The sequence below is a fragment of the Canis lupus genome, chromosome 13 (assembly GCF_003254725.2).
Source record: "Canis lupus dingo isolate Sandy chromosome 13, ASM325472v2, whole genome shotgun sequence".
NCBI classification, from domain to species: Eukaryota; Metazoa; Chordata; class Mammalia; order Carnivora; family Canidae; genus Canis; species Canis lupus.
The window spans coordinates 56,673,487-56,699,979 of record NC_064255.1 but is presented as its reverse complement, the minus strand read 5'-3'; the positions used below and the strand labels follow the sequence as shown (position 1 = coordinate 56,699,979).

At 34.2% G+C, this 26,493-nt stretch overlaps 1 protein-coding gene across 9 annotated transcripts in view; it reads left to right on the top strand.

Moving 5' to 3' along the window:
• EPHA5 (EPH receptor A5) overlaps positions 1-26,493 on the top strand; it is a 347,353-nt gene that overhangs the window by 148,791 nt on the left and 172,069 nt on the right. For 7 of the 9 annotated variants that reach the window (XM_025435555.3, XM_049092999.1, XM_035717165.2 and 4 more), the window contains exon 4: positions 25,656-25,811. The exons of the other annotated variants lie outside the window; for them this stretch is intronic. In XM_025435555.3, the coding sequence (XP_025291340.1) occupies positions 25,656-25,811 (156 nt within the window). The remainder of the gene's footprint in view (positions 1-25,655; positions 25,812-26,493) is intronic. 9 annotated transcript variants of the gene reach the window in all.

Here is a 26,493-nt window from a genome sequence, read left to right as displayed (position 1 = left end):
TTTAAAAAGAAATGGTTCAGGTTTTGCTAGTTTAGTTCAGTTTGGTTACTTTTTCCTTAAAAAAAATAATCGAGGCTGTACTTTTTATCCTGAGTCCTAACCATCTCCAAGGGTAACATTATCCTTTTGTACTTCCTGTAAGTAATGTGTTGTTTTTTTTTTTTTTTTTGAGGGGGGTAGGGGAGATCTCCAATTCAGTATGTAATAATGTTTTGTTAGCTTCACAATAATTAGGTTATTAGAAAATATTTTATGTACAAATTTATTACTCTTTTTTCCTACCAACATAATTTTTCATAATTTATCCCTTTGATAAAAAAGATCCAACTTGGGATGCCTGGGTGGCTCAACGGTTGAGCATCTGCCTTCGGCTCAGGGGGTGATCCCAAAGTCCTGGGATCAAGTCCCGCATCGGGCTCCTGGGAAGAACCTGCTATTCCCTCTACCTTTGTCTCTGCCTTTCTCTCCATCTCTGTCTCTCATGAATAAATGTCTTTTAAAAAATCCAATTTATTTAATTTCATTGCAGAATAATATTCCACTATAGATTGTTTCTCATTTTTTCACTATTGCAAGCAATAGCACAATAGATAACTTATTATGTGGCCGTTGGCTCAGGGCATGGTCCCAGGATCCTGGGATCGAGTCCCATATCAGTCTCCTTGCAAGCAGTCTGCTTCTTCCTCTGCTATGTCTCTATTTCTCTCTGTGTCTCTCAAGAATAAATAAATAAAATATTTTTTAAAGTGTGCTTTTTTCCTAGTACTGTACACAAATTCTGTTTTTACCACTTACCAACTATTGGTTAATATCAATATTGAAATGATTTGCAACCTGAAGTCTGTAAGTTGGTAGCTGAAATTCACACTTCCCCAACTACAGATGGCAATGCACATATTTTTCATGTTTAGTCACAGTAGAGGGCTTTTTTCTTTTTCCCTTTCTGAAATTCCTATTGCCATATTTCGGAAATGTATCAACTGAATCAATTGTCTTTTCCTTATTGAAGGTAAAGAATAAGATAGAAAGCAAATGAAAGAGATACTACATTTTTCTAAGAAAGTGGAAAGTGAGACTGCAGAACTTTCAGGCATTTGATTCAGTTGACACATGGGTGATATGACCTACAAATAAACAGTGTGGCTTCCCTGGCATTTTGATGACCTTCAACTGGTATCAAAATTCACTGTAATTTTATTTTCCAGGCTGATACTGGATTATGGTAGATATTTATTCTAATAAACAATTGCAGCTAACTTCTCTTCTTTTACACTTTATAAGCTGTGTCTTTGTAAAATATTAATTTCTAATAAAACACTAGAAATAAATTATTTTGAGAGTATTATAATTCCTTGAAATCAAATTAGAATTACAATAGATGGGTTGCCTTAATGGTTTGCCCCTATTGCCATTTAATTACAGCCAGCCTAAAGGGGCACTAAACCCTAAACTAGTTTCTTTTTTTTTTTTCTAGTTTCTTTTTAATTGAAATATAGGTGACACACATCATTACACATTATATTAGTTTTGTGTGTACAACATAGTGACTTGATATTTGTATACATTACAAAATGCTCACCATGATAAATGTATTTATTTATTTCATAACTGGAAGTTTGTACATCTTAATCCCCTTCATGTTTTCCCCTTCCCCTACACCGCTTCCCTTTGGCCATCACCAGTTTGTTTTCTGTATTTATGAGTCTGTTTCTATTTTATTTTGTTTATTAAACACTGAACACTTGAGAGTGATATTCTATCTTCATATTCCTGGCTCTTAGAACAATTCATTGTGTGAGTGTGTACCCTGATATGTCTGAGACAGCTACATTTCTCTCCCTTTTGGTGTAGTATTTTCCATTCTCAAAATTATTTCAACTCTGAAATTTTACCAGATCCCAATAACTTTTGATAAAAGAAATAGTAACACTTATCAACTGAATACCTACTATGTGCCAAGTATTAGGTTAAATACTGATGTGATTCATCACAACAATGCAATGAGATAGATTGTAGTATTATACTATATTTTATAAGGCAATTAGAATTCAGCAAGGGTAATTTGCCCAAAATCTAGCAGAATCAAGTTATACAAAGTCTTAGTCATCTCTGTGACCTCAATGCCTAACATAGTAGCCAGATACCAAGAGATTTCCAAATCATCTTTGTTTGGTGCCTGAGAGAAAAATACAGAAGATTGGATTCTGAAAAATCTCATGGTACTTGTTTAAAGCAAAGAAATGAAGAAATTTGATATGTGATAGCTTTGATTATTCTTACACTAGTCCTATATTGGTATATTTATGGTTTATTCACGCCAGGGGGCTTCTCTTTGAAAAAATGATGAGTCTGTGTGTTTTAGTAAGGTCATTTTGTTTTTATTTCTTTATGTTTTTCATTTGAGGAAGTCTGTACTTTTAAATGTGAACACTTTAAGGCAGAAATCACTGCTCTTTAGAGTATAGTAAATAGCTTCTCAATGGTTCCAAAGGGTGTAGTAGGTTACTGAAATGGGCCGCAGATGTGGATCTCTGTAGTTTAAGAGCAGGAGGAGACTTGTAGCAAACAGATTGATAACTGCTGTAGACAGAAGAAAAAATATATGAAAATGTTCCAGCCTAAACATAAAAAGCTATATATCGGATTCAGGATAAGATTTAAATCTGTCATTTTAAATTGTATTTCAGGGATCCCTGGGTGGCGCAGCGGTTTGGCGCCTGCCTTTGGCCCAGGACGCGATCCTGGGGACCCGGGATCGAGTCCCACGTCGGGCTCCCGGTGCATGGAGCCTGCTTCTCCCTCTGCCTGTGTCTCTGCCTCTCTCTCTCTCTATGACTATCATAAATAAGTAAAAATTAAAAAAAAAATAAATTTAAATTGTATTTCAGAACCCTGAGACAAAATAATCAAAGATTTGAGTGAATGAATGAATGAATGAATGAAAGCATAATAAATTTTTAAAATTTTAAGCTACAGTGATAGCAGCACTACATGCCAAATGCCCCTCCATTAATACCACAGTTCCAAAAGATATCTAGTCAATAAGTCCTTTAGTACATGGACTTTAAAAAAATCCTCTGCTACCTTCAAATATAGGTTCTCCTTAAAGCACAGGATGCATACTGTAGGATTCTCACGGAACATAGGAGATGACATGTTATGTGGGATATTTTTAAGAAAGGAAAAAAATAAGACACCACCTCACAAAATGTATATGTCCAAAAGCTTCTCCTTTGGTTTGTAGGAATAGCTAATAGATCTGTCATATTTACGCATATACTTAGTGTTTCATCTGCCTTACAATCCTCCCACCCCACCCCTGGGAAAATGTTAGCGTGAGGACTCAAAAAAAAAAAAAAAAGTATTCATTACTATGGAATATTACCAGGATTTGATTCAAAGTTAAGCACATTGAAATCGCAAAGCTCATAAAAATCAAAATGTGCTATATATGCATCTGCAAATACTTCATTTCCTTTACCTAGAGGTTATTTTATAATATTCCATTTGGTTAATCCAAGCAAAATCTGACCGGTTCCAAATAGGAATGCTGAAATGTATATAACACAGCTTTGATCTTAGGAGCTTAGGGTTTGCAAAGAAAATACAGACACAGACAATTAGTTATAAAACTGAACAAAGTGAAAAGGGGTATATAGATGTATAAACTACAAATAGCAGAGGAATTCATGTTTGTTAGAATATAAAAGTGTAAGGGAATAATCAAAGGTATCATGTGTCGACAATTTAAACAAATCACATCTCTGTCTCCCTTGACACCTCTGGCTAAGTAAACAAAGGACAGTATCTCTTTTGTTCTCTAGACTCCTTCCTCCTTTGACTCAGCTACTTCAAAATATTTTATCTTTAAAATTTCATCTATATGTATTTCAATTTCATTATAGCCAATCAAAAATATAGTGAAAGAAGAAATATAGTGAAAGCAATGCGGACAATAAGATTTTTACATATGTTTACCAATTTGCTTGGAAAGGAAGACTAAGTTATTTCTCGAGTCAATTTTTAAAATTATTTCTAGGCATTTTGGACCTTGACAGTTACATCTAAGCTTCCAATGTGTTTGCGGTGCTGGTTTAATAATCTTCACTCTTGTGATGTGCAAGTGGTGCACCCACCCTTTCTCCTCTTCTTTGTTCTAGGTTAGGAAAAAGACTCCTTTGAACCTGAACCCTTGCCTGTAGGCATCCTGTGTATTCAAATCTCTTAGCGAGTAGTTTTCTTTTTCTTAGGATGAGCTAGAAGCAATTAAAAAAATCAAGAGGCATCTGAAAATTCACCAAAGCTATTTGGAATGTATTTTTATTATCTATGTAAAGCCTCAGTTCTGCAATGATAGCTCCTGGTTTATGATATCTGAATAATTTCATAAAGGAACATACTGTACAGCATCAGATTTGTAAACTCAATTAAAACTGCTTTCCTATTTGCACATTTGGTTATAAATTTCTTTTTCATCACATGGCGACACAACTTTGTCTCTCTCATACGTGTCTTTTTCCCAGTTAGCTGGACATCTTGTCACTTACTGTTTACAAAAGCTGACAGCCAAAGAACTATAGGAAAATTAACCAGATCCCCTCTGTTACAATAACAAGGACAGGTGAAATATCAGGCCAAGTGAAAGAGGACTGCCAGTCGTTTTCTTGCTTTGCTCTGGTTCAAAGCTCAAGCACTATGTCAGTGTGATAGTATATTATTAGAAATTATTTTACATGGAGTACTATGGGATAAGGGAAAAATAGTTAAAGTTTTTAATGCAGTATTTATGGGCTCCTGAGAATAATATAGTATGTTGCGTTCTACCATACAATAATATGTTATATACTGTATCATATATCATATTAAATCTACTTTTCAGTTACATATAGTATGAGTAATACTATATTACTTTATTATTATTGATAATAAATAATATGTATAAGTATTAGTCTAACTACTGATACTCTGTGATTACATATTAAGATTGGAAAGACAGAGTATTTAAAAAAAACTGAAATCCACTGACTGGTTCTAAATTAGCAGCCACCTAATGCTTTTCCCTTATACCCCTTGCCTCATTTTGTTAATCATCCTTCTTAGGCTCCCTTAATATACCTTGAAGCCTCAGGATATTACTTATACTGAATAAGTGATTTAAAATAAAAAGTGTAATGTGACACCACCTTATTCAGACTGTTGTGTAAGTTCCATGGAATCATTTCAACTGCAGCGAATTGGATGGAAAGGAAGTAAAAGGGAAGAGTTACTGAAGAACAGATCACACAGTCTGTGTGAGGAAAGCCTCATGGGGAGATGATGTGTGACATGAACAGCCCTAAGTCAATCATGAACTGAACGGGTGCCCGTGCTGGCTCTGTTACACTGATTTAAAATCTTATGTCATTCACATATCTGTGTTAAGGAAACACAGAGGCTTCTGTAATGTAAATACTGAATGTACTGGGTGACACTTTAAAAACCTGTTCTCTATTAATCACAGAGCTCCTACGTTATTTAAAAATCTACTTGCAAGTCTCAGTACTCTGGATAGCTAATTTTAATGACAGAGATTTGGAGAAGGGTCAGAATTACTCTTTTACTTATACTTAAATACAGAAAAGGCTTTTGCTTACCAGATAAAAATGATAAGGACAGTATGAGAGACTGTTAGCTTTGAAGAAATCAAGTGCAATTCTTGATAATATGTGTACTTACAGAGTTCATTTACAACTATTAATTACTTAGAAGAACTCAGCAGATTAAGAGGAAGCAGAAAATCCCCATCCTGTAATATTCTAGAAGAACTGGGACACAAAAGAACCAGAGTCTCCTTGGAAAGTACAGAACACGTTAGAGGCAGTGCCGGGACACACCTCAGCACCTCTAGCATATTTAAATCAGTTAGTCTGATCTTAGGCCTTTCTCTGTTGATTTCACTTCCACAGATGTGTGTTGTGAGTGTTACAGCTGTTTGTTAACTAAAAATAATTTTTAGATGGACTTTGACATTTAAAATGGAGGAGAAAGTTAAGTTACATCATGATCTTCAGAATCAGAGCTTTACAAATCAAGCTCTAGAGCCTCTAAATCTGAGATGCACAGTGGGCTGACCAGCTGCTGCTGTGCTTGCCAGAGGCCAGAATTTTATAACATGTTTATGGCAGACATTGGGAAATGGATTCGTCAGGGTGGGAATGGTAGCTGGGTTACATAAAGAAGAGGAAGGGGAATGTTTTGTTTATTTTTGCTTCCCTATTGGGCAAACATTAGAAACAGTGACTCTCAAATGATTAGGATCAGAGGAGTTTAGGTTTGGTATTCCTATAAAGCCTGTTTCACAAGCTCAGCTTTCCTTAATTTGGGTAGAAACTTAGATTCAAAAAAATTGTAATGTAATAGTTAAAATATAGTGGGTTCTAGGTTATGAAACAAAGACTTTTGCATTGTAGGTCTCATCTCTTGCTTTTACTCACAAAGATAACATGGTGTGTTGAGTAGATAATTGAAATTTGCTGAGATAGGAGAACTTAAATGGTCCCAAAAAATGAATGAATGGATGGATGGATGGATAGATAGATGATAGATACATAGATACATAGATAGATCTCCGTGGAAGATCCTGGAGTAATCACTGTGGAAAATGAAATCTGCCACAGAAGAATGATCTAGAAAGTTCAGTGAAGAACAAGGGGGACACTTACCACACGTAGAGGCCCATTGGTAGGAGAACATGTTAAAGGGTTCACCATTGCCACTGGACAATTAGTGTTATCAGGAAAGAATCATGTTTGAAGCACCTGAGTGGCTCAGCCAGTTAAGTGTCTGCCTTCAGCTCAGATCATGAACTCGGGGTCCTGGGATCAAGCCACACAACTGACTCGCTTGTTCAGCAAGGAGTCTGCTTCTCCCTTTCTCTCTATGCTCATGCTGTCTCTCAAATAAATAGATAGATAAATCAATAAGTAGATAAATAAATAAATAATCATTCTGTTTAAAAAAAAAAGAAAGGATCATGTTTTTTAGCACTAAAAGGTAAAAGGGATCATATAAAAAAGATTGAGGATCTGGGAATGTTTGCTTATAATCTGAAGTAGACAGGAATCACAATAGTACATTTTCAGAAGTTATGGAAGTAAAAGGTAGGAAATCAATAAAAGGGTAATAGACAAAGTTATTTTGATAATATTCATATGGTGAAAGATGAACTGGAGGTTCAAGTGTGATGATATGTGCAAAGCACTTATGATGGACCTGGCATTTTGTCACTCAATAAATGTTGAGTATTGATTTTTACTATGTGGATAAATACAAAATGTGATTTCCACTGAATTCTTTTGATTCTTATGATAAAATCACAATGAATGTTAAAATGATTAAAAAAAAAAACAATAATTATTGAGATACCTCCCCAAAGTGGTAGAGAGGTAAATCAGTTGATGCCTGTTTTTGGCAGCCTTTTAGTTACCTTAAGGGAAACAAATACAGATAAAAATATAAAAGACTCAGAAGTGCTTAGAAATCTTCATGTGAAATATACCACTATACAATATGATTTATCAGAATATGGAATGATTTCGTTTCAACTTTAAGACCAAACATGTCTGAAGAATGTAAAAAATAAAAACTTCTACTATTTGTTTGCTTACATAAATGAAAATCTATCAAAAATAGTTAGTTGTTTCTGGCGATCATTTGTAACTTCTTATTACTTTATACTGGAGCCCTAAAATGTGGGTAGAGCAAATACATATGACATAAATCATCAAAATAAGTTCTCCCAAATGTCATATTTCCTAACCACAAATTACTCCAATTGTCCAAACCGCACCATAATTTGAGAATCCTTCTTTCTCTGCAGGCTCAGAGCCAAATCTGTTGGCACGCTTGATCATAGGACTAAAGACTCTCAGTTCTAGTAAACCATCACACATCTGGGTTTTGAAAACTCAGAGATTTTTTTCCCCTGAATTTTGCCATTAGATTTTTAATGTTTGAATACAGGATAGATTTTGAAAACCTTAGGTGTATTGATTTACGTTTCATGTTTATGATATATTAGATGATTAAATGATTCATCATAAATTCTATATACACTTAAAAATGTCATTAACATGTTTATTAAAATTAATAGTTACTGACGTATTTATTTCTTATGCTTATTTTCTCTATATATTCATCTATCACTGGCAATACCATGCTTACTGATACCTTAAATATTCTTAATAGTAACCTATGTTAATGATGGATTTAGTGCATTTTAATAAGAAGCTTTAAGTATAGTGGCATAATCACTACATTCCAAAAGATGATTTTTAATTGTCCCTATCCATTTTCATCATCATTTTTTATTAAAATGCCATGATGAGGGCAGCCCCGGTGGCGCAGTGGTTTAGCACCGCCTGCAGCCCAGGGCGTGATCCTGGAGACCCAGGATCGAGTCCCGCATCGGGCTTCCTGCATGGGGCCCGCTTCTCCCTCTGCCTGTGTCTCTGCCTCTCTCTCTCTCTCTCTCTGAATGAATAAATAAATAAATCTTTTTTAAAAAATAAATAAATAAAATGCCATGATGAGCTGATGAGAATTGTGAATAAAAGAATACAAATGTTCCCTCAGATAATTTAAGAGATTATTTAGTTTTGGCCATCTCTGAATAAAAATTGGGACAATACAAAGCCGGTGACACTTAGTCCAACTGAGTATGGATTTTCCTTCAGGAAAAAAAAAAAGGAAAGTTGGGGAGAGGAAATGGAGCTAAGTTTCTTCTGGGGAAGAAAGGCTGATGGAGTAGAATCCTTTCCTGGATGAAGAGAATATAAAGGATAATAGGTTGGGGGGCAAATTTCTCATTGAATAAAGTTGAGTCTGAATCTCAGTTCTGCTCTTGGGTAGGTTTCAGGAGTATAGTTGATTTAAGTGTAAAATAAACATGATATTATTTACCTCATGAGTTTCTTGAGGAAATGAAGTTAAAGTGTATCTTAGTAAATTGCTCAGAAAATTGAAGACACATAATTAGTAACTAAAAAGCTGAAAGCTATGCTTTGAGTCTCTTATATCCTAAGCACCCAGCCAAAGATAACTAACAGTGTCTGGAATTTTGTGTGGTGGGTGTTGAATGTGAAGGGCCATGTGTTCTTCTTCATTTACACCCTTCCCCATGGAGATTTTATTCAGTCCCCTGGCCTTAAGACTTCATTCATTCACTCCGGGTTTACTCCAGCAGAAATTTCTTTCCCCAATATCAGACTCGTTTATCCAGCTGCAGAGTGGAATTCTCCATCTGAATATCTCCTACTTCTTACATGTAATATGTCTAAAACTGAATTCCCCATCTTCCCCTGAAAACCTGTACCAACTGCAAGCTTCTCCATTATCACCCAAGGACAATTTAACCCTTTTAATTTCTTAAATCATGCTTTGCTCCTCTCTTTACCATCACATCCAAAGAGTTAGCCAATACCATTGTCTATTTTCAACTGTGTGCAGTATTCAATGGTTTCAAACCACTTCCACTGCTATGACCCTGAACCAAGCCGGCATCATCTTTCTGGTGGATTACAGGAGTACCCTCAGCTTTTTTCCTTGATTTCCCTCTCATTCATTAAAGTCCGTTCCCAAGGCGGAAGGCTACAATTATCCTTTAAAAATCCTATTATGTCACTTTCCTGAGTAAAAGTAAGAGTTTCTACAATAGCCTTCAAAGCTGTTCATTATCTGTTGCCTGTTATCCATTTGACCACCCTTAATATACTTTCTTTCATCAACTCGAATCCAGCCACTCTGGCTTCCTTTCTGATCCATGAAATATGAGACATGCCTCCTGATTACAGTCATGCTTTCTCTAAGCTCATACTTGGATAATTTGTTTGCCTCCTTTGCTCAATCTTTGCTCATTCATCTCCTCAATAATACCCAACCTGTCCATACTTCATCCATTAAGTGATCTTTTAATTCATATTTAAACACAGGCATCACTTCATTTATGCAGCCTTCCATGACCCCCTTTACATTCTCCACCACTGTGTTTTTCCTATTTTTTATTCCCATAAAACCCTATTGTAACACCTTTCAAACTTCTCTCTTTTTCACCTTCATACATAACTGTGAATTAGTACATGCCTTCTTATCGTACTCAATAAAGTGCCATAATGAATTAATTTATGTGGAGATGGAACTCCATCGTATGTGCTAGAATGAAATACAAAAAAGATGAGAGATGTACTAGAAATAAAGTAGCAGAGAAAAGAAAATGGGTGGCAATTAGAAAAATTAGATTATTTTGGTCTAAAATTTGGAAATGAATAGCCTTATATAAAATAATAAATTTATGTAACATACACTATTTATAAACCAATGTATTAGTCTGAGATACTAAGAAGTGATGTTCTATATGAATGGAATAACTGATTGACTAAAAACTTTTGTATAAATGACCCATAGTGTCAGCTAAGATTTATAAAACGTTTCTTACATCATTTGAAATTCAGTTATCTCTTTCATTGCCTTTTAAGACTGTAGGTTTCTATGGACTTGCAGATATAGAGTAGAAAGATATTAAATGATTCTGAGTATCTTATTGAGACATATACACATGCACACATATGCACACAGTGTTTTATGGCTTGATAAACTGAAATTTTCAGAAGTTATCATTTTGCCAAAATTATTTGATGTAGTCTCTTTGATGAAATCTTACCATTACCATACAGATATTTTTAAGATATCAAAACTGACCATTACAAATGATAATCACATTTGTAAAAACACCTTTAAAAAAACCACCTATAACATATTAACCCATATATGCTTGAGAGATATTCTTGAGGTACTAGATTGAGATTTCAAAGATCTCATATGAAGATAATGTTTAAAGCATTTTCTTAACCAGTATTATTCCAAACAGATGACCCCCCACCACCACTCCCCACACACATTTCTTTGGGTAATAGTATGTTATCTCAGTTTGCCATAATCAAATACCCTAGATGAGTAATTTAGATAGTGGAAATTTATTTCTAGTAGTTCTAGAGGCTGAGAAGTGCAAAATCAAGGTGCTGGCTGACTCATTTCCTCATGAGGGCTCTCTTCCTAGCTTGCATTTTCGTGTGATATCCTAATGGTCTTTGTTTTTTCCTCAGTGCATGTACGCAGAGAGAAACAGAGAGATGTCTCTGTCTTCCTTTTCTGACAAAGCCACTAATCCCATCCTGAGAGCCCTGTCCTCATGGTCTCATCTGTCCCTAATCACCTCCCAAAGGCTATACCTCCTAATAGCATCACATTAGAAATTACGGCTTCAACATAAGAATTTTGAAGGGGCATAAACATTTAGTCTATAGCAAATGCTCTTCTTTTAGTATCAGTATAGGTTTCATGCTGTAAAACTATAAAACAATGCAGTAGGTTCATAATGTAAAAATGTAAAAATATAAAATATCAAGAGTGATATACATACAATGTAAAATCACTAACATTTAAACTCAAGTCTGTGTGACCTTGAAGTCTATGCTCTTCTAACCAAAGAGAAGAGAATGTGTGGCCATATGGACTGAAAGAGCTAAGAACCAGCACTGTGAAGAGCACAGTAATGAGAAAATAAATAAACAAACAAAAGTAGTGAATTAAGATCAGGCTAATATCAGTCTGGATTACCCGAGATTGCACACAGTACACTTAAAGTGTCCTCAGCAATCCTCCATCCTTGAGAATGGTTAGTTAGGTAAAGACTGAGTTTTACCCAGGAACCAGAGAGACAGTGCCTCAAGGTCTGCTCTCACCAGAGCAATCGTGAGAAAGCTGAGCTGTATTACCAGATACATCCTTGTTCTACTCCTAAATTCTTCACTTAATACTGGCTGGTTTTAAAATCTTAAGCACATTGCTTTGCCTTGTATTTATAAAATGGAAATGTTAATCCACTGACTTCATATCATCATTGTACTGATTAAATGATATGGATCTGTGTAGCGTTCCACTCACTGGTATGAGTGGACATGATGAATATATGTCAGTTTGTTTTATTAGTATGACTACTGTCATTATTTCTATGTGATGTGTTTATAAGAGAATACATTTGGTGATATGGTGACACGATGGTGATAATCATAAAATGACAATGAGAAAGGAATATGCTTGAAAATATAATTTAATATGGGTTAGGATTGTAACTTGAAAGTCTAAGTTTTCGTATTACAAAATAAAGAAACTGCTTTCTAATCATCCCTGAAATCAACCATTTAGAATTATTGTTTTTCTGGCTGCTTACTTTTCCTTCCTACTCTGGCTTCTAAAAAAAAGCCAGGCCCCATTCTGGTTTTGAAATTGAGATTGCCAGATAGCTAGCACATAATAATAGATGCTAGGGATGATTGAGTAATTCTATAGCACTGATCATAATAAACTGAGAAGAAATAAAATATGTGAGTTAAACATAGACAAATAAAAGTAATGTAACATATGATGGTCTGAAATATATTTGAGAGTTTTCCTGGGTGAAAGTTTTAGAAATAAGGTATATTTTTAAAAGCCAGCATTTATTTACCAAGCTATTTTGGGCATGAATTTCCCATTCTGTGAATAAAGAAATTTGCCCTTAAATTTGACATCTGAAATTGTTTAATTTGGGACACAGTAAGACATTTGCACACTGAAAATTAGGGGCAACTAGAAGACTGCTTTGGCCAAATGAACTGCATTAACCAGTTGTTTTGCTAATTCACAGAACTTCAATTAAGAAGAACAGTATTTCATAGATATGAATTGAATATTTACAAAATGGTTTGATTCATTTTAATTCTCAATGTACAGTTTGCAGAAAACTGGTTTAAAACAACTGCATGATGTTCCTTATACTTAATTGTATTTATATTTATAGCTGAAATTAGCTAAATCTTATACTACGAGTATACTTTCTTACAAATTACTGTGGCTGTTTTTAAAATTTTCTTTTGTTTTAAGGCAAATTACAATTTTCAAACACTTGTTACAGTTAATCTCTCCATATCTCTCTGTTTTTTAAAGAACTACATTGTTAATGTTCTACTTAAACTCAAGTGATGATCAATCTGGGCAGTAATTCTATGACTATACTGAGAAATAACTTTTCCTTTTGTTGTAGTTTTATTTTTAAAGAGAAAATGTAATCACTAATGCATTTATACCACATATTATGGTTTATTATTCATTCTAAAATAGTACATATCAAAGGAGATGTAATTTTGTTACGCAGCCAGTATTGTTTTCTGAGTTACTGAACTCAGGTGCAATGCCCAATGGCATTGGAGAAATATTCATAACAGAAAACACTATTTTTACCTTAGCTGTCAAGACCAAGACCCTGAGCCAGGCATTGCATACACTTTCCTAACAACTGTTGTGTTGGATGCTTTTATCTATTCATGGAAGTTTTATTGCATTAACAGGAACATATTCTCTTCATGATTCATAACTGGACTTATTTTATGACCATCACAGACGTGAGATAAACAAACTCACTTTCACTACTTGATTTGAGAAATAATGGTTACTTCAAATCAAATACACAGGCCATAAGGTTTCCTTTCAATTACAGGATAAATCATCGAGCTTAATATTTAAACAGTACATCTCTCCTATCAAGGCAATAAACATATTATTACAGATAATGTTCAGAAAAGCACATGGATTGAACCATTCAACAATGAAGAAAAACACGAAAGGCTGATACAAGAATATTTCATGATGTTTCAGCAGTGTTTAATTTTTATCATGCTCAACATGAAATAAAGTGAAAAGACCTAGATGTCATCAGATTCCAGCATTTGTACAGAAAAATTATCTGTGCTTACAATGAGAGAAAATATAAGTGGGACACTTGAATCCCTTTTAACTTAGAGAAGATAGTATATGTCTTTTTAATCAATAAAAAATTGCTAAATGTCATGTTTTTAGTGAGATATCATTTGTCTACAGATTTCCCCTTTCATACAATTTTCCATACTAAATTTATTCTCAGAAACATAGATATCTAGCTTTTCTCTAAACTTATAAAATAATTACAAACATTAATTTTGCTTGGAAAGATATGCAAGAATTATACATTTTGGATAACCAATTGACCCATAAAAATATGTTGAAAATATTTGCAAGGCATAATGTTAATTTTTAGGTACTCTATAAAGAACTAAGTAAAGTCAGTTTTCTCAATGTTTCATAACCTAGTCATCTCCTGGATTTTGTTTTGTTTTGTTTTGTTTTGTTCTAATCCTTTCACCAATTGAAGGCATAATATGAGAAAGTACCAGAAGATTTACCATTTAAAAATTAAAAGTCATTTAATTTGATTTAACTTAATTTATATTTTTCTGCACTTCTAAATTACAAATTCATTGAGATCCGGATTCATCAGATATATTTGATAGTTCATGCTTCCTAACTTACAAATTATTTAAAAAGGAAAAGTTGTTCAAAAGCAACAGTTGTACATAGGGTCAAAATGACATAATAAAGCAGCTACGCATAGGATTTGTTGATGTCAGGATTAATTCTTGTTCAAATAGATAACTTTTGTTTGTATTCATGAAAAAAGTAAAAATAATGTTTAAGAGTAGAGAAGGTAAAATGGTTAATACAAAAGTATTTTATACTAGGGTGCCCAGGTAGCCCAGTCAGTTAAGCATCTGCCTTTGCCTCCGGTCATGATCCCCAGGTCCTGAGTTTAAGCCCTGAGTCCAGCTCCCTGCTCAGCATAAAGCCTACTTCTCCCTCTCCCTCTGCCCAGCCCCTCACTGCTTGTGCTCTTTCTTGCTCTCTCAAATAAATAAATAAAATATTTTTAAAAAATATATATGTATATATATATAAAATTTATACTAACTTTACATAAATATTTCAGTGTATTCCTTTTGATCTGTTTCTTTAAAAAAATTATTTAAATTCAATTAACTTATAGTGTAGTATTAGCTTCAGAGATAGAGTTCAGTGATTTCATCAGTCTTATATAATACCCACCGTTCATTACATCAGGTGCCCTCTTTAATGTCCATCTTTCAGTTACCTCATTCCCCCAATTCTCTTCCCCTCTAGCAACAAGTCTGTTTCTTTTAACAACGGAAATACTTATTACTAACTCTCAAATCTTTATCTAATTAAAATGTTAATAAAATGGAAAATATGTGACCAAATATCAAAAGTGTTTTGCACACACACATATACTGCCATACATATTCTACACACACTGTTATTAAAATGAACTGATGTAAATTGATTCATATTTGTTTGTTTGGGAGAGCAAAATTGCCCAACACCTTAAGTATCTATTGAAAATGTAAAGATATGGGAAAAAGCCTGTAAAATTAATAATTAAAATAAAAATTTTAAATTATCTATTACAATTTATTATTGTAGAGGAGTTCATCATAACTAAGGGGGAAAATAATCTCTGCTTTGAGAGATATCATGAATTCTATTATCTCCACTAAATATTCATCTTTATATAGATAGATGGTAGAAGTCCTTCAAGAATTGCTGAGTCTTCATTTTAATGGAGATTCAACTAGATAAATACAAAGTGTTATGATTTATAACTGTCCATAGTTCAGGGGTCATGTGTCAGTGCATTCCAAACCACAAGGAGCTTCATGGTTTAGTTACTATATCTTAAGCATGTCCATGTTGCCAAGGTGGAGAAATTATATCATCATATCACTATAGAGTGTCTTCTAAGAATACTCTGCAGGACTCTTGGTATTTAAACTTATGAAGCTAAAATTAATTTAGTTTATTTTATCTTATGAAACATATCACTTGTCAATTAATAATTTTAATTAAATATAATTGAATTAACATGCTTTACTTGAGCAAGACAAACATTCCATCCTAGCTTATAACATAAATTGGTTATAATGATACATATTGTCTTCAGTATCTTTTAAAAATTGAGCATTTTCTAACTTTGCTAGCTATTAGTTATGAAGTATATAAATTATAATCTTAGAAGTAAAGCAGGAGGAGATCTTGGTACATAATATATTTTTACTAAATTTAAGGATTTTTTTAACTTTTAGGAAGGTAATAGTTTCTTAGCTATGAGAGGGAGGTCAGTACTACAATTGATCATTGACACTACAAAATACAGCATTTCTATAATATATTTTATATAGAAGATGCATAAAAGATACAGATTTAGGAACATTAAAATGTTAACATAATGCAATCCTAAAAATTTATAAATTACAAATGTAAAGATAAAGAGAGATTTAATGTATTTATCAATAGTATTCCTGTTGTGGAATAAGTCCCCAAGATGGCAGCAGAGTAGGGGGACACTAGGCTCCTCTCAGCCCACAAATACAACTAGATAACTATCAAATTATCCTAAATACTCCAGAAATATGCCAGAAAACTGACAGAACAAATTCCATAACTAAAGAGAGAGAAGAGGGCACATTGAAGAAGGAAGTGTGAAGACATGGTTTAGAGGAGAAACAGATTATAGCTTCTGCAAAAGGGAAGAAACGGATCCAGAAGGGCTAGAGAGAGAGAAGCACACAAAGGGAAAAAACAAAGAGAACGTTTTCCCACAGTCATTGGCTTGGAAAATGAGAGGGGCTGAATTTCATCAGTTCTCACAAACGGCGGGACTTAAAATGTGGAGTTTTAAAGGTCAGTGAGCTTGGCTAGGATAGAGCCAGGAGGGCACTATCCTGGAGAGAAGGCAGGCAAATGACCCAGGGGCAGACAGCATGGAAGCCACAATGAGAAAAATGCCTGGGGCACACAGTGAGGAGATTATTCTGTCTTCTTAGAGAGGAGAGCATCCCTTAGAGGTAGCATTACAGAAACACTTCTCTAAGAAGAGAGCTGGCCAGCACTATTTCCCCTCCTGCCCTTCAGCATAAACACAGAGCCACCAGCACTGGTGGGGGACAGCACAGTGCTGAGGTTGGTTGCCAACTTGCTTACATTAAGTCCCACCCCTGGGCTCTGGTGAGACTGCCCCTCTCAACCACACCTCAGTCCGAGGGCAGCAGAAGGCCAACACAAATGCCTGCCCAGCCCATGTCTACCAACCAGAGAGTACTGCTGGGCCTCAGTTCTGGTGGAGTGGGTGTCAGGTCTCATTCCACAAGTAGATCAGAGCATACCTAGTTAAAATTCTCCACATACAGTCCAGGGACCAAACACTGCCCACAGTAGGCAAGTAGAGCCTCTGCAGATGACTGGCCTGAAGAATAGAGCACACAAAACACAACAGCAGAGTGCATGCAGCAGACACTGGAGAGGCTTTCTGAAGCTCCAGGCCCTGGGCACTACATGACCTCTTCGTCATAAGGCCATCAGTTTCAGGAGCAGGAGACATAACTGGCTTTTCTAACACATAAAGAAGGTGGAGGCTTAAACAAAATGCCAAAACAGAAGCATTTATCCCAAATGAAAGAACAAGATAAGGCCACAGGAAGACATCTAAGGGAAATAGGTATAAGTAACATGCCTGGTAGAGAATTTAAAGCAGCAGTCATAAGGATACTCACTTGGCTTGATGAAAGAATAGAAAGACTTCAGTGAGACCCTTACCACAGAGAAAAAGCATTAAAAAAGAATCAGTTAGAAATCAAAATGCAATAAATGAGATTAGAAACAGGCGTGGTGCAATGAACAGCAAGCTGGCAGAAGCAGACGAATGAGTTAGTGACTTAAAAGACAAGATAATGGAAAATAATAAAGCTAAACAAAAAAAGAAAAAGAAGAATTTTGCAACACAAGAATAGACTTAGGAAACTCAGTGACTCTATCAAATGTAATGATATTTGTATTACAGGAGTCCCAGAAGAAGAGAGAGAAAAGATAACAAATTTTATTTCATGAAATAATAGCAGAAAACTTCCCTAATCTGGGAAAAGAAACAGATATCCAGATCTAGGAGGCACAGAGAACTGCTATCAAAGTCAACAAAAACAGGCCAACATCAAGACATACTATAATTAAACTTGCAAAATATAATGATAAAGAAAAAATCGTAAAAGCAGCAAGATGAAAGAAGCCTTTAATTTTTAGGAGAACATGCATAAGGCTAGCTGGATATTTCTTAACAGAAACTTGGCAAGCCAGAAGAAAGTGGCATGATATCTTCAAAGTGCTGCCTGGGAAAAATCTGCAGCCAAGATTATTCTATCCAGCAAGGTTATTATTCAGAATAGAGTAAGAGATGCAAAGGAGAGACCAAAAGTGACAAAGACAAGAAAAGATCAGAGAAAATCTCCAGAAACAATGACAAAACAAGTAATGAAATGGTAATAAATATATAGCTATCAATAATTACTTTGAATGTAAATGGACAAATTGCTCCAATCAAGACATGGAGTATCAGATCGATAAAAAAAAAAAAAAAAAAAAAAAAAAAAAAGCAAGACACATCTATATGCTGCCTACAAGAAACTCATTTTATTTACTTATTTTACTTTACTTTTTGATAGAGAGAGTGCATGCACATGAGCATGGGAGGGGCAGAGCTCCCTCTGAAATAATAGCAGAAAACTTCCCTAGAGAGAATCTAGGGAAGATAGAGAATCTTAAGCAGTTCCACGTTAAGTGTGGAACATTGTGTTTTATTTTTCTTTTGTTTTGAGATGTATTTGATTTGTCATTTTTTTTTTGATTTGTCATTTGATTTCTTATTTGTTTCATTGCTTGTGCAGTAGTGTGTTGTTTGATATTTACATATTAAATATTTAGTATTTACATTGCAGATTTCCCAGCTTTGTTTTATTGTTGATCTTTCGTTTTGATCATTTTTGATCATTGAAGTTTTTGATCATTGAAATTTTAATCATTGAAGTTGGAAAATATACTCGATATGATTTCAGTCTTCTTAAATTTGCAGTATTTGTTATGTCTTTTTTTTTTGTCATTTAACCAGGCAATTCTTGAAGAAAATGTGTATTCTATTTTTGTTGGATATATAATGCGTTATGTATCCAAAGATATATTATATATGTACATTATACATCCAAATATATATATATATATATATATATATATATATATATATATATATATATATCTTTTGGAAACATGCATTCCAAAATATGTTTCAATTAAAAATGGTCTAGTTTAAAAAAAAGGAACTTTAACTGAGGCTACTCATTTAAAATAAAGCGTATTAGAGGGAATATGATGGGGGGATAGATGAAAAAAGGTGATGGGGATTAAGAGTACACTTACATGATGAACACTGAGTAATGATGTATAGAACTGTTGAATCACTATTGTACACCTGAAACTAATATAACACTGTATGTTAACTATACTGGAGTTAAAATAAAAATAATTTAAAATAGTATTCTTTTCTTCTCTGATATTATTTTCTAATATTAAAATCGGCCTATTGCTTTCTACCATTTAAAGTTATATTCGAAAAAGCCAGGAATTTTAGATTCTTGAGTGGGCTATTTGCCCTATTTCTGTGTGCAAGAATTCAAGAGATGTTGCTAAATTTTAGAGTTCATACTTTGAGATCTAGCTTAATGTATCATTGTTTTAAGTCATTACATATTTTTTAATACTGAGCATATCTTTTAAGTATAAAGGTCTGCTTTCATTTTTAAATTTTGTTATAAATATTGAATTATTTTGAGTTGTACATTTCTTATAACGTGTAATGCTGTTTTTCTTAATAAACACATCTTTTAAATTTGGGCTAAACTATTCTATGGGTACTTAATTATGAAAAATCTGTTTAAAAAATAAATTTGAGGGGATCTCTGGGTGGCTCAGCAGTTTAGCACTTGCCTTCGACGCAGGGCATGATCCTGGAATCCTGGGATCAAGTCCCACATCAGGCTCCCTGCATGGAGCCTGTTTCTCCCTCTGCCTGTGTCTCTGCTTCTCTCTCTCTCTGTCTCTCATGAATAAATAAATAAGATCTTAAAAAAAATAAAATAAATAAATTTGAGGGAAGCCTAGGTGGCTCAGTGGTTGAGCACCTGCCTTCAGCCCAGGGCATGATCCTGGAGTCCTAGGATCAAGTCCCACATTGGGCTCCCTGCAAGGAGCCTGCTCCTCCTGTCTGTCTCAGACCTTCTCTCTCTCTCTCTGTGTCTCTCATGAATAAATAATAAAATCTTTAAAAATAAATAAATAAGACTTTGCTTATATACACTGATTCAGACAAAAATCTGAATTATCAGATAAACCATTTTTAGTAATTTCGAGAACTTTTAAGAATTTTCTAATTAGGCAACACCTTTTCACAACTTTAACAATTGAAATTCATATATTGATGACATGCTTTTTCTGCTTAGATTTTTTGAAAACTATTTTATTAGATTTAATTAACATCCTTGTTTTCTAAGTGATAAATATGAGAGCTGGAACGTTGGTGGCTTTTGCAAAACTTCTAAAGTAGCCAGCATAGATATAGCACATATTATTATTTACTGGCCAAGACTTAATAGTTAAATAATTCAGCTTCATCAGCTTTTATTAAGTTCTTTTATGTCATTTAGACTCTGAGCAGGACACAAATGTACTATTTACACAAGAAATACTGATGAATATGTATGCAGTACAACAAACTATGCTATGTATGATGAAAATCAAATGAACCGTTTCCATTTTCTAGAATGTTTATATAGAGTTTCTCAACTTAATTCAAAGCAGGTGATAAACTAACTTAGGACACAATTTTTGCCATATGCCATAAGATAGATGTCAAATATATAGTTTGTAGGTCTAAAAGATGCATAAGGAAAGAATATGTAGCCATGGAGATCATCACAAACATCATGGAAAAGGTAGCACTTAAAAAGAACCCTGAAGCATGGACAGAATAGGAATTATTAAATTCCTATTATTATTCCTAAATTATTTCCAAAAGAAAAAATAGTTTCTTTCCCTCCAAATCAGTCTCATGAAATATATCAACCATAGGATGCATTTTTGCCTCCTACTCCTTGTTCAACCTAAATGGACTTGTGTAATATTTTCTAAATAATGTTTAGGTAATGTACAATTGTCATTTGAAACAATTTTACCCCAAAAGCTTCCTTTACCTTTAAGTGAAATATTTCAAGTTGGAGTACTTGACATCCCAAAACTACAACATATTTGGGAGACAGAAAATAAAAATTACCAAAAGAAGCAAAATTGACTCTTTTGCATTTTAATTATGACAATATTTAACAAATACTGATTTATTTAGATGAGTAGTACAATTTTGTTGAACTCCAACTTGAAATGTTTCACTTTATTTTCATTTTTATTTTCTGACCACAATATAAATATTCCTTGCCAGAGTGCTTGACAAAAGGGATGTCCTCAAAAAAATAAATACCCATTTTTTTCCAAATGCATTCAGATTAAACCCAAATTCCTTATCATGAACTACAAATCCCTCCTCCCCACCCCCAACATGCACCTTACACTTCTTGTCTTTTGGCTGGAATTCTTCTCCTGCGGTATGAAGGATAGAGGAGTTTCTCAAGTGCAGAAAATTATAAGTAGGTTAGTATGGATAGAGATAGTGAATGTGGGAGGAGACCACATTCGATTGATTTCATAGATATTGTGTGGAAACTTGCAGGCTATGCTAGCATTTTGTACTAAAATTAACTGGAGTTTCCCAAAAAGGACATGATCAAATGCTGTTGAAAGTATGGAAACAAGATGACTGTAATCTTAACAAAAACAATTTCAGAGGAGTGAACTGGACTTTGCCAATGTGTGATTTCAAATAGAAGTAGAGATGCATTTATGGAAAAGTAATTTAAGAAAATGTTTCCAGGGCAGCCCGGGTGGCTCAGCGGTTTAGCACTGCCTTCAGCCCAGGGTGTAATCCTAGAGACCTGGGATCGAATCCCACGTAGGGCTCCCTGTATGGAGCCTGCTTCTCCCTCTGCCTGTGTCTCTGCCTTTCTCTCTCTCTCTCCCTCTATATTTCTCATGAATAAATAAATAAAATCTTTAAAGAAAAAAAAATTGTTTCCAAAAGGGAACGAAACTACTTGGTAGCTACAGGAAGAATTGGGATCAAGTGAGATTGATAATTTACTCTTGTTTTTATTTGTATTGTTTTGCTTCACTTTGTTTCAATTGAAAATTTTTGGAAAATTGTATTGGGCTCATGTGAGTGATAGGGTGAGAGAGAAAGACAGAGACAGAAACTGAGAAAGGTTGAGAGAGACTGAGCAAGGGATAGACATTTGGAAGATTGCCCTCAGAGAATAGAGATGAGGTTCCTAATTCAAATAAATATATTTTCCTTTGATAGAAGCAAAATCACATTTGCATTTTATTTTTTTAAGATTTTTTAAAAATAAAGATTTTATTTATTTATTCTTGAGAGACACACAGAGAGAAGCAGAGATATAGGCAGAGGGAGAAGCAGGCTCCCTGCAGGGAGCCCAATGTGAGACTCCATCCCAAAGACCCAGGATCAAGCCCTGAGCTAAAAGCAGATGCTCAACCACTGAGCCATCCAGGTGCCCTTTTTAATATTTTTTGTTTATTTATTTGACAGAGACAGAAAAAGAGAGAGCATAAGGACAAGCAGGAGAGGAACAGGCAGGGGAGAGGGAGAAGCAGACTCCCTAAGGGGCTTGGTCCCAGGACCCTCAATCAAGACCTGAGCCAGAAGGCAGATATTTAACTGAATAGCCACCCAGGCACTCCCACATTTGCATTTTAATGGGTAGAAAGGTAGAGAGGGTGGCTACAAGTGAATATAGGTTTGGAAATTCCGTGGTAGGAAAATAAGCAAGTTCCTCTAATGAATTCTATTTTCTCAGCACAGAGACAAATATAATGAGCTAGGAATCACAAAGGAATAGAGCTTCCAAGGTGTAGGAAGAGAGAGTAGAAGCTACAAAATAATCATGTTGATGCTGAAAAGTAAAGTTAACTGGGGAAATAATACTAAGATTGTCTAGCAGCCTTGCATGTCCTATCTGGATTCGCTGCCATGATTCGAAGGCAATGGATAATTACTTTTATATGTATGTATACATATTTTTTTTTTCTTGGATAACATTGAGCCCAGAGCTTTCTTCTCTATATCTCTATTTGGATTTCTTTAGCCACTTTAAATTAAATAATACTTTAAATATAATCTTGATCTTCCCCCAAACACATTTCATTTCAAGCATTCTCTGAGAAAATGGTACCAGTAGGTCCTGTGCAGTTTAAGCAAACACCTCATAGTCTTTCTTAGTATTTCCCACTCACGTCTGACTCACTACGTATATCCTGAAACCTCACTGATTTTACCTCAGACTGATCCCCTGAATACACCTACTCTCATCTATCGCAATTGGAGCCACTCTTGTTAAACACATCTTTTTCTACACCAGTGCAACAGACACAAAAGGACCAATTGTCTCCATCACGTTCCTCTCCAATCCATTATCAACACTGCTACACAGTGATCTCTCAAAAATCATTGTGATCTTAACATTTCTCTGCTTAAAATATTGTGATGATCTCAAATATTATAAACTGTAAGGTGTGTTTTGGTATCCTTTTCCCTGTCTAACTTTATCTCTGCTGCTTTAATTCTACTCTCACCCTGATTAATTTTTTAGTTTTCTCTATCTCCATATTTGTTCACCTGTTTTGGTCTTTTGCAAGGATTTTGTTCCTCTAATGCTCCCCTAATGTAAATTGGTTAATTTTCCTTTAATTTTTTTTTAACATCTCAGCAGAGTCTCGGCTTCCTGAGAAAGTCTTTTTTAACATCCCAGTCTAAATTGGATGCCAATGTTCACTTCCATGCTCTTTCTTTTTTCCAGCATAGTAATATTGATAATTATTCATGCATACTTTTAAAATTACAAAGGCAGATCCATGTCTATCTTGCCTACCTCTGTAATCTAGTACCAAGCAAAATTTCTGGCCCACTACACCTGCTGAAAGCGTTTTGTTGAGCTGCTGACCAGAAATATACACTTAGCTACTTTTATACATATATATATTACTTTCTGCTTCCAAAGTTTCCAAGTTTCCATGGAGGGTTAAATAGTGTTGTATATAATATCAAAATAAGTTTCTAGGTTAAAAAGCATTCAGTAAAAGAAAAGAATTAATTTTTTGTTTCATAAATAATCATTGATTCCAAATATGCAGAATGAATTGACACTTCATGTCTTTGAAAGTAAATAGTGTTTAAAAGTGAGAATGGTTTTACTGAGGAGGATAAAAGAAGAAAGAATGGATAACTTAGCTAAGAATGGTATTGGTGGCTTATAGCAATCTTATTATAAGAAAAATAATATTATAAATCTTTTCCTAATCATTTAACTACAAGAATGCCCCTAATACTATCAAAAAGCTCTTCTTATCTTCAAATACTTTCACATTCTCTCTGAATTTATGAGCATTAAGGTTTTGCTATCGCTATAATTAGATCTACTGAAAAAGTACCTTCTCATTTTTGCCAATTTCTGATTATTCATGGTGATGGCAGAAAGACTTAGCATGGATTACTAAAGCTCTAAATCGTTTATGGCACATGAAAATTAGCCCAAATTCATTATGTCTATCAAAAATTTCTATTGGAATAAAAGTTCACCTTTGAGCTTTAGCAAATTTCCATTGATGCTTGAATAAATGCACTGAAGTAAATGTACTAAGTTTTGAAAATAGAAAGAAAAGTATATGGTTGGCTAGTTTTATGTAATCTAAACCGTAAACATTAATCAAACCATCTATTTGGCGTCTTTAATTGGCCCATATTGGACAATTGGAATACAAGTTTGGCTTTGTTAGCCATTGAGAAGAAAGAAAAATACAAAAGGGTAGAGAAGGAGCATAATAAAAAGATTTAGTTTGTTAGTACTTACTTGACCACCAACAGAAATGTTAACAAAAATATCCAGAAAACATTTTTTTATGTGATTCTGAATAGTTCAGTTACAGTCTTCATTCCATGTCATTCATTCATTTATACATTACATGATAATTTATGATCGCCTACTGTGGTCAAATGCTGTGATAACTGTTATGAATTCAAAATTGAATAAGACACAGTTTCTACCTTTTATAGATCATTGCAATTTGTAGAGTATAAGTATGACTGATATTAGAATAGATGCTTGTTGAATCAAATACAAGTTCTAAAATGGAGTAAAATGTAAAATAAAAGCCTACATCTCACTCCCCTTGAAATCAATATAATGTGAATGATACACCAGCTCATCCATGCACTCTCCCAAATCCCACAAAATCTATGAAGCCCTTCACACTTACCAAATAATTTATTAATTCAATAAAAAAATTTTGAGCACCTACTGTATAACATGGCATTCCATAAGCATAGGAAAATTCACATTTCTTCAACAAAAGTTGTATTAATGAGTAAATGAAAATTATACTCCAAGCACTACTTCAGTTTTAAATACATAGAAGTATTTACCATTTATAATACAATTTCTTATAAGCTCCTGCAGCATAAAAATCACTAAAAACACAGTCCAGACATGTTTAATTTAAATACTTAAATATTTGATGATCTGAATGAATAGCCTGGTATTTATGATTCAGAAGCTTATGAAACATTTTTGAAATTAATGCCAATATTGTGTTGTATGTAATCTGTGTATACTAGTCAAAGTAATGACATTATTCACAAAACAAACACTGCATCTGTTCCAGGGAAAAGCTTAGTCTCTTATTTCTTTTGACAGTGTGCAGACCTGGGTTCTTCAAAGCCTCACCTCACAGCCAGAGCTGCAGCAAATGTCCACCTCACAGTTATACCCATGAGGAAGCTTCAACCTCTTGTGTCTGTGAAAAGGATTATTTCAGGAGGGAGTCTGATCCACCCACAATGGCATGCACAAGTAAGGAAACCCACTGATACTTGGTGATGCTAACTTTCACCACTTTGAAAAGAGAGCATGATGGAGCCTGTTGCATCCTATTACCATTTTCCCCAAAACAGGCATAACTGTTTAATCTTCCAAAATTGTTTTCTTACCAAATTTCGATTTTCTTAAGTAAACTTTGAAAAGTTGGAGTCCCTGTTATCACTCACTATTAGAAGCATTCCTATTCCCTAATTTCAAATTCAAACAGAGACAGATGTAGATTTCTTTCTTTTATTTTCTTTTAGTGTTCATGAGAGCTAAACATGACTTTGATAAACCCATTTTCCTGTTCACCATAAACTTTTTTTTCCATTCTTTGTCTTCTCTGAAGCCAGGCTTCTGATCATGTCAACATGTCATAAATGGTACTTTTGTCATTTCCTTCCCCTAACCTGTCCAACTAAAGTACAAAGGCCAGCAAGAAGGTCATTTATAAAAGAAGACAGGAAACACTACAAGAACATGGAGGACTGGGGTTTGGCAAATCGGATTTAGGAGACAATTATAATACCAAATTTTTAGCTAGGACTTTCAAGCAGTTTTCATGTTTCTTAGAAGTGAGTGTTCTTAACTATTAGTAATTATATGATCACATAATCATATAATTAGAAGGATAAATAGTAATTTAATTCCAACATTTGCAGTGGAGGCATTC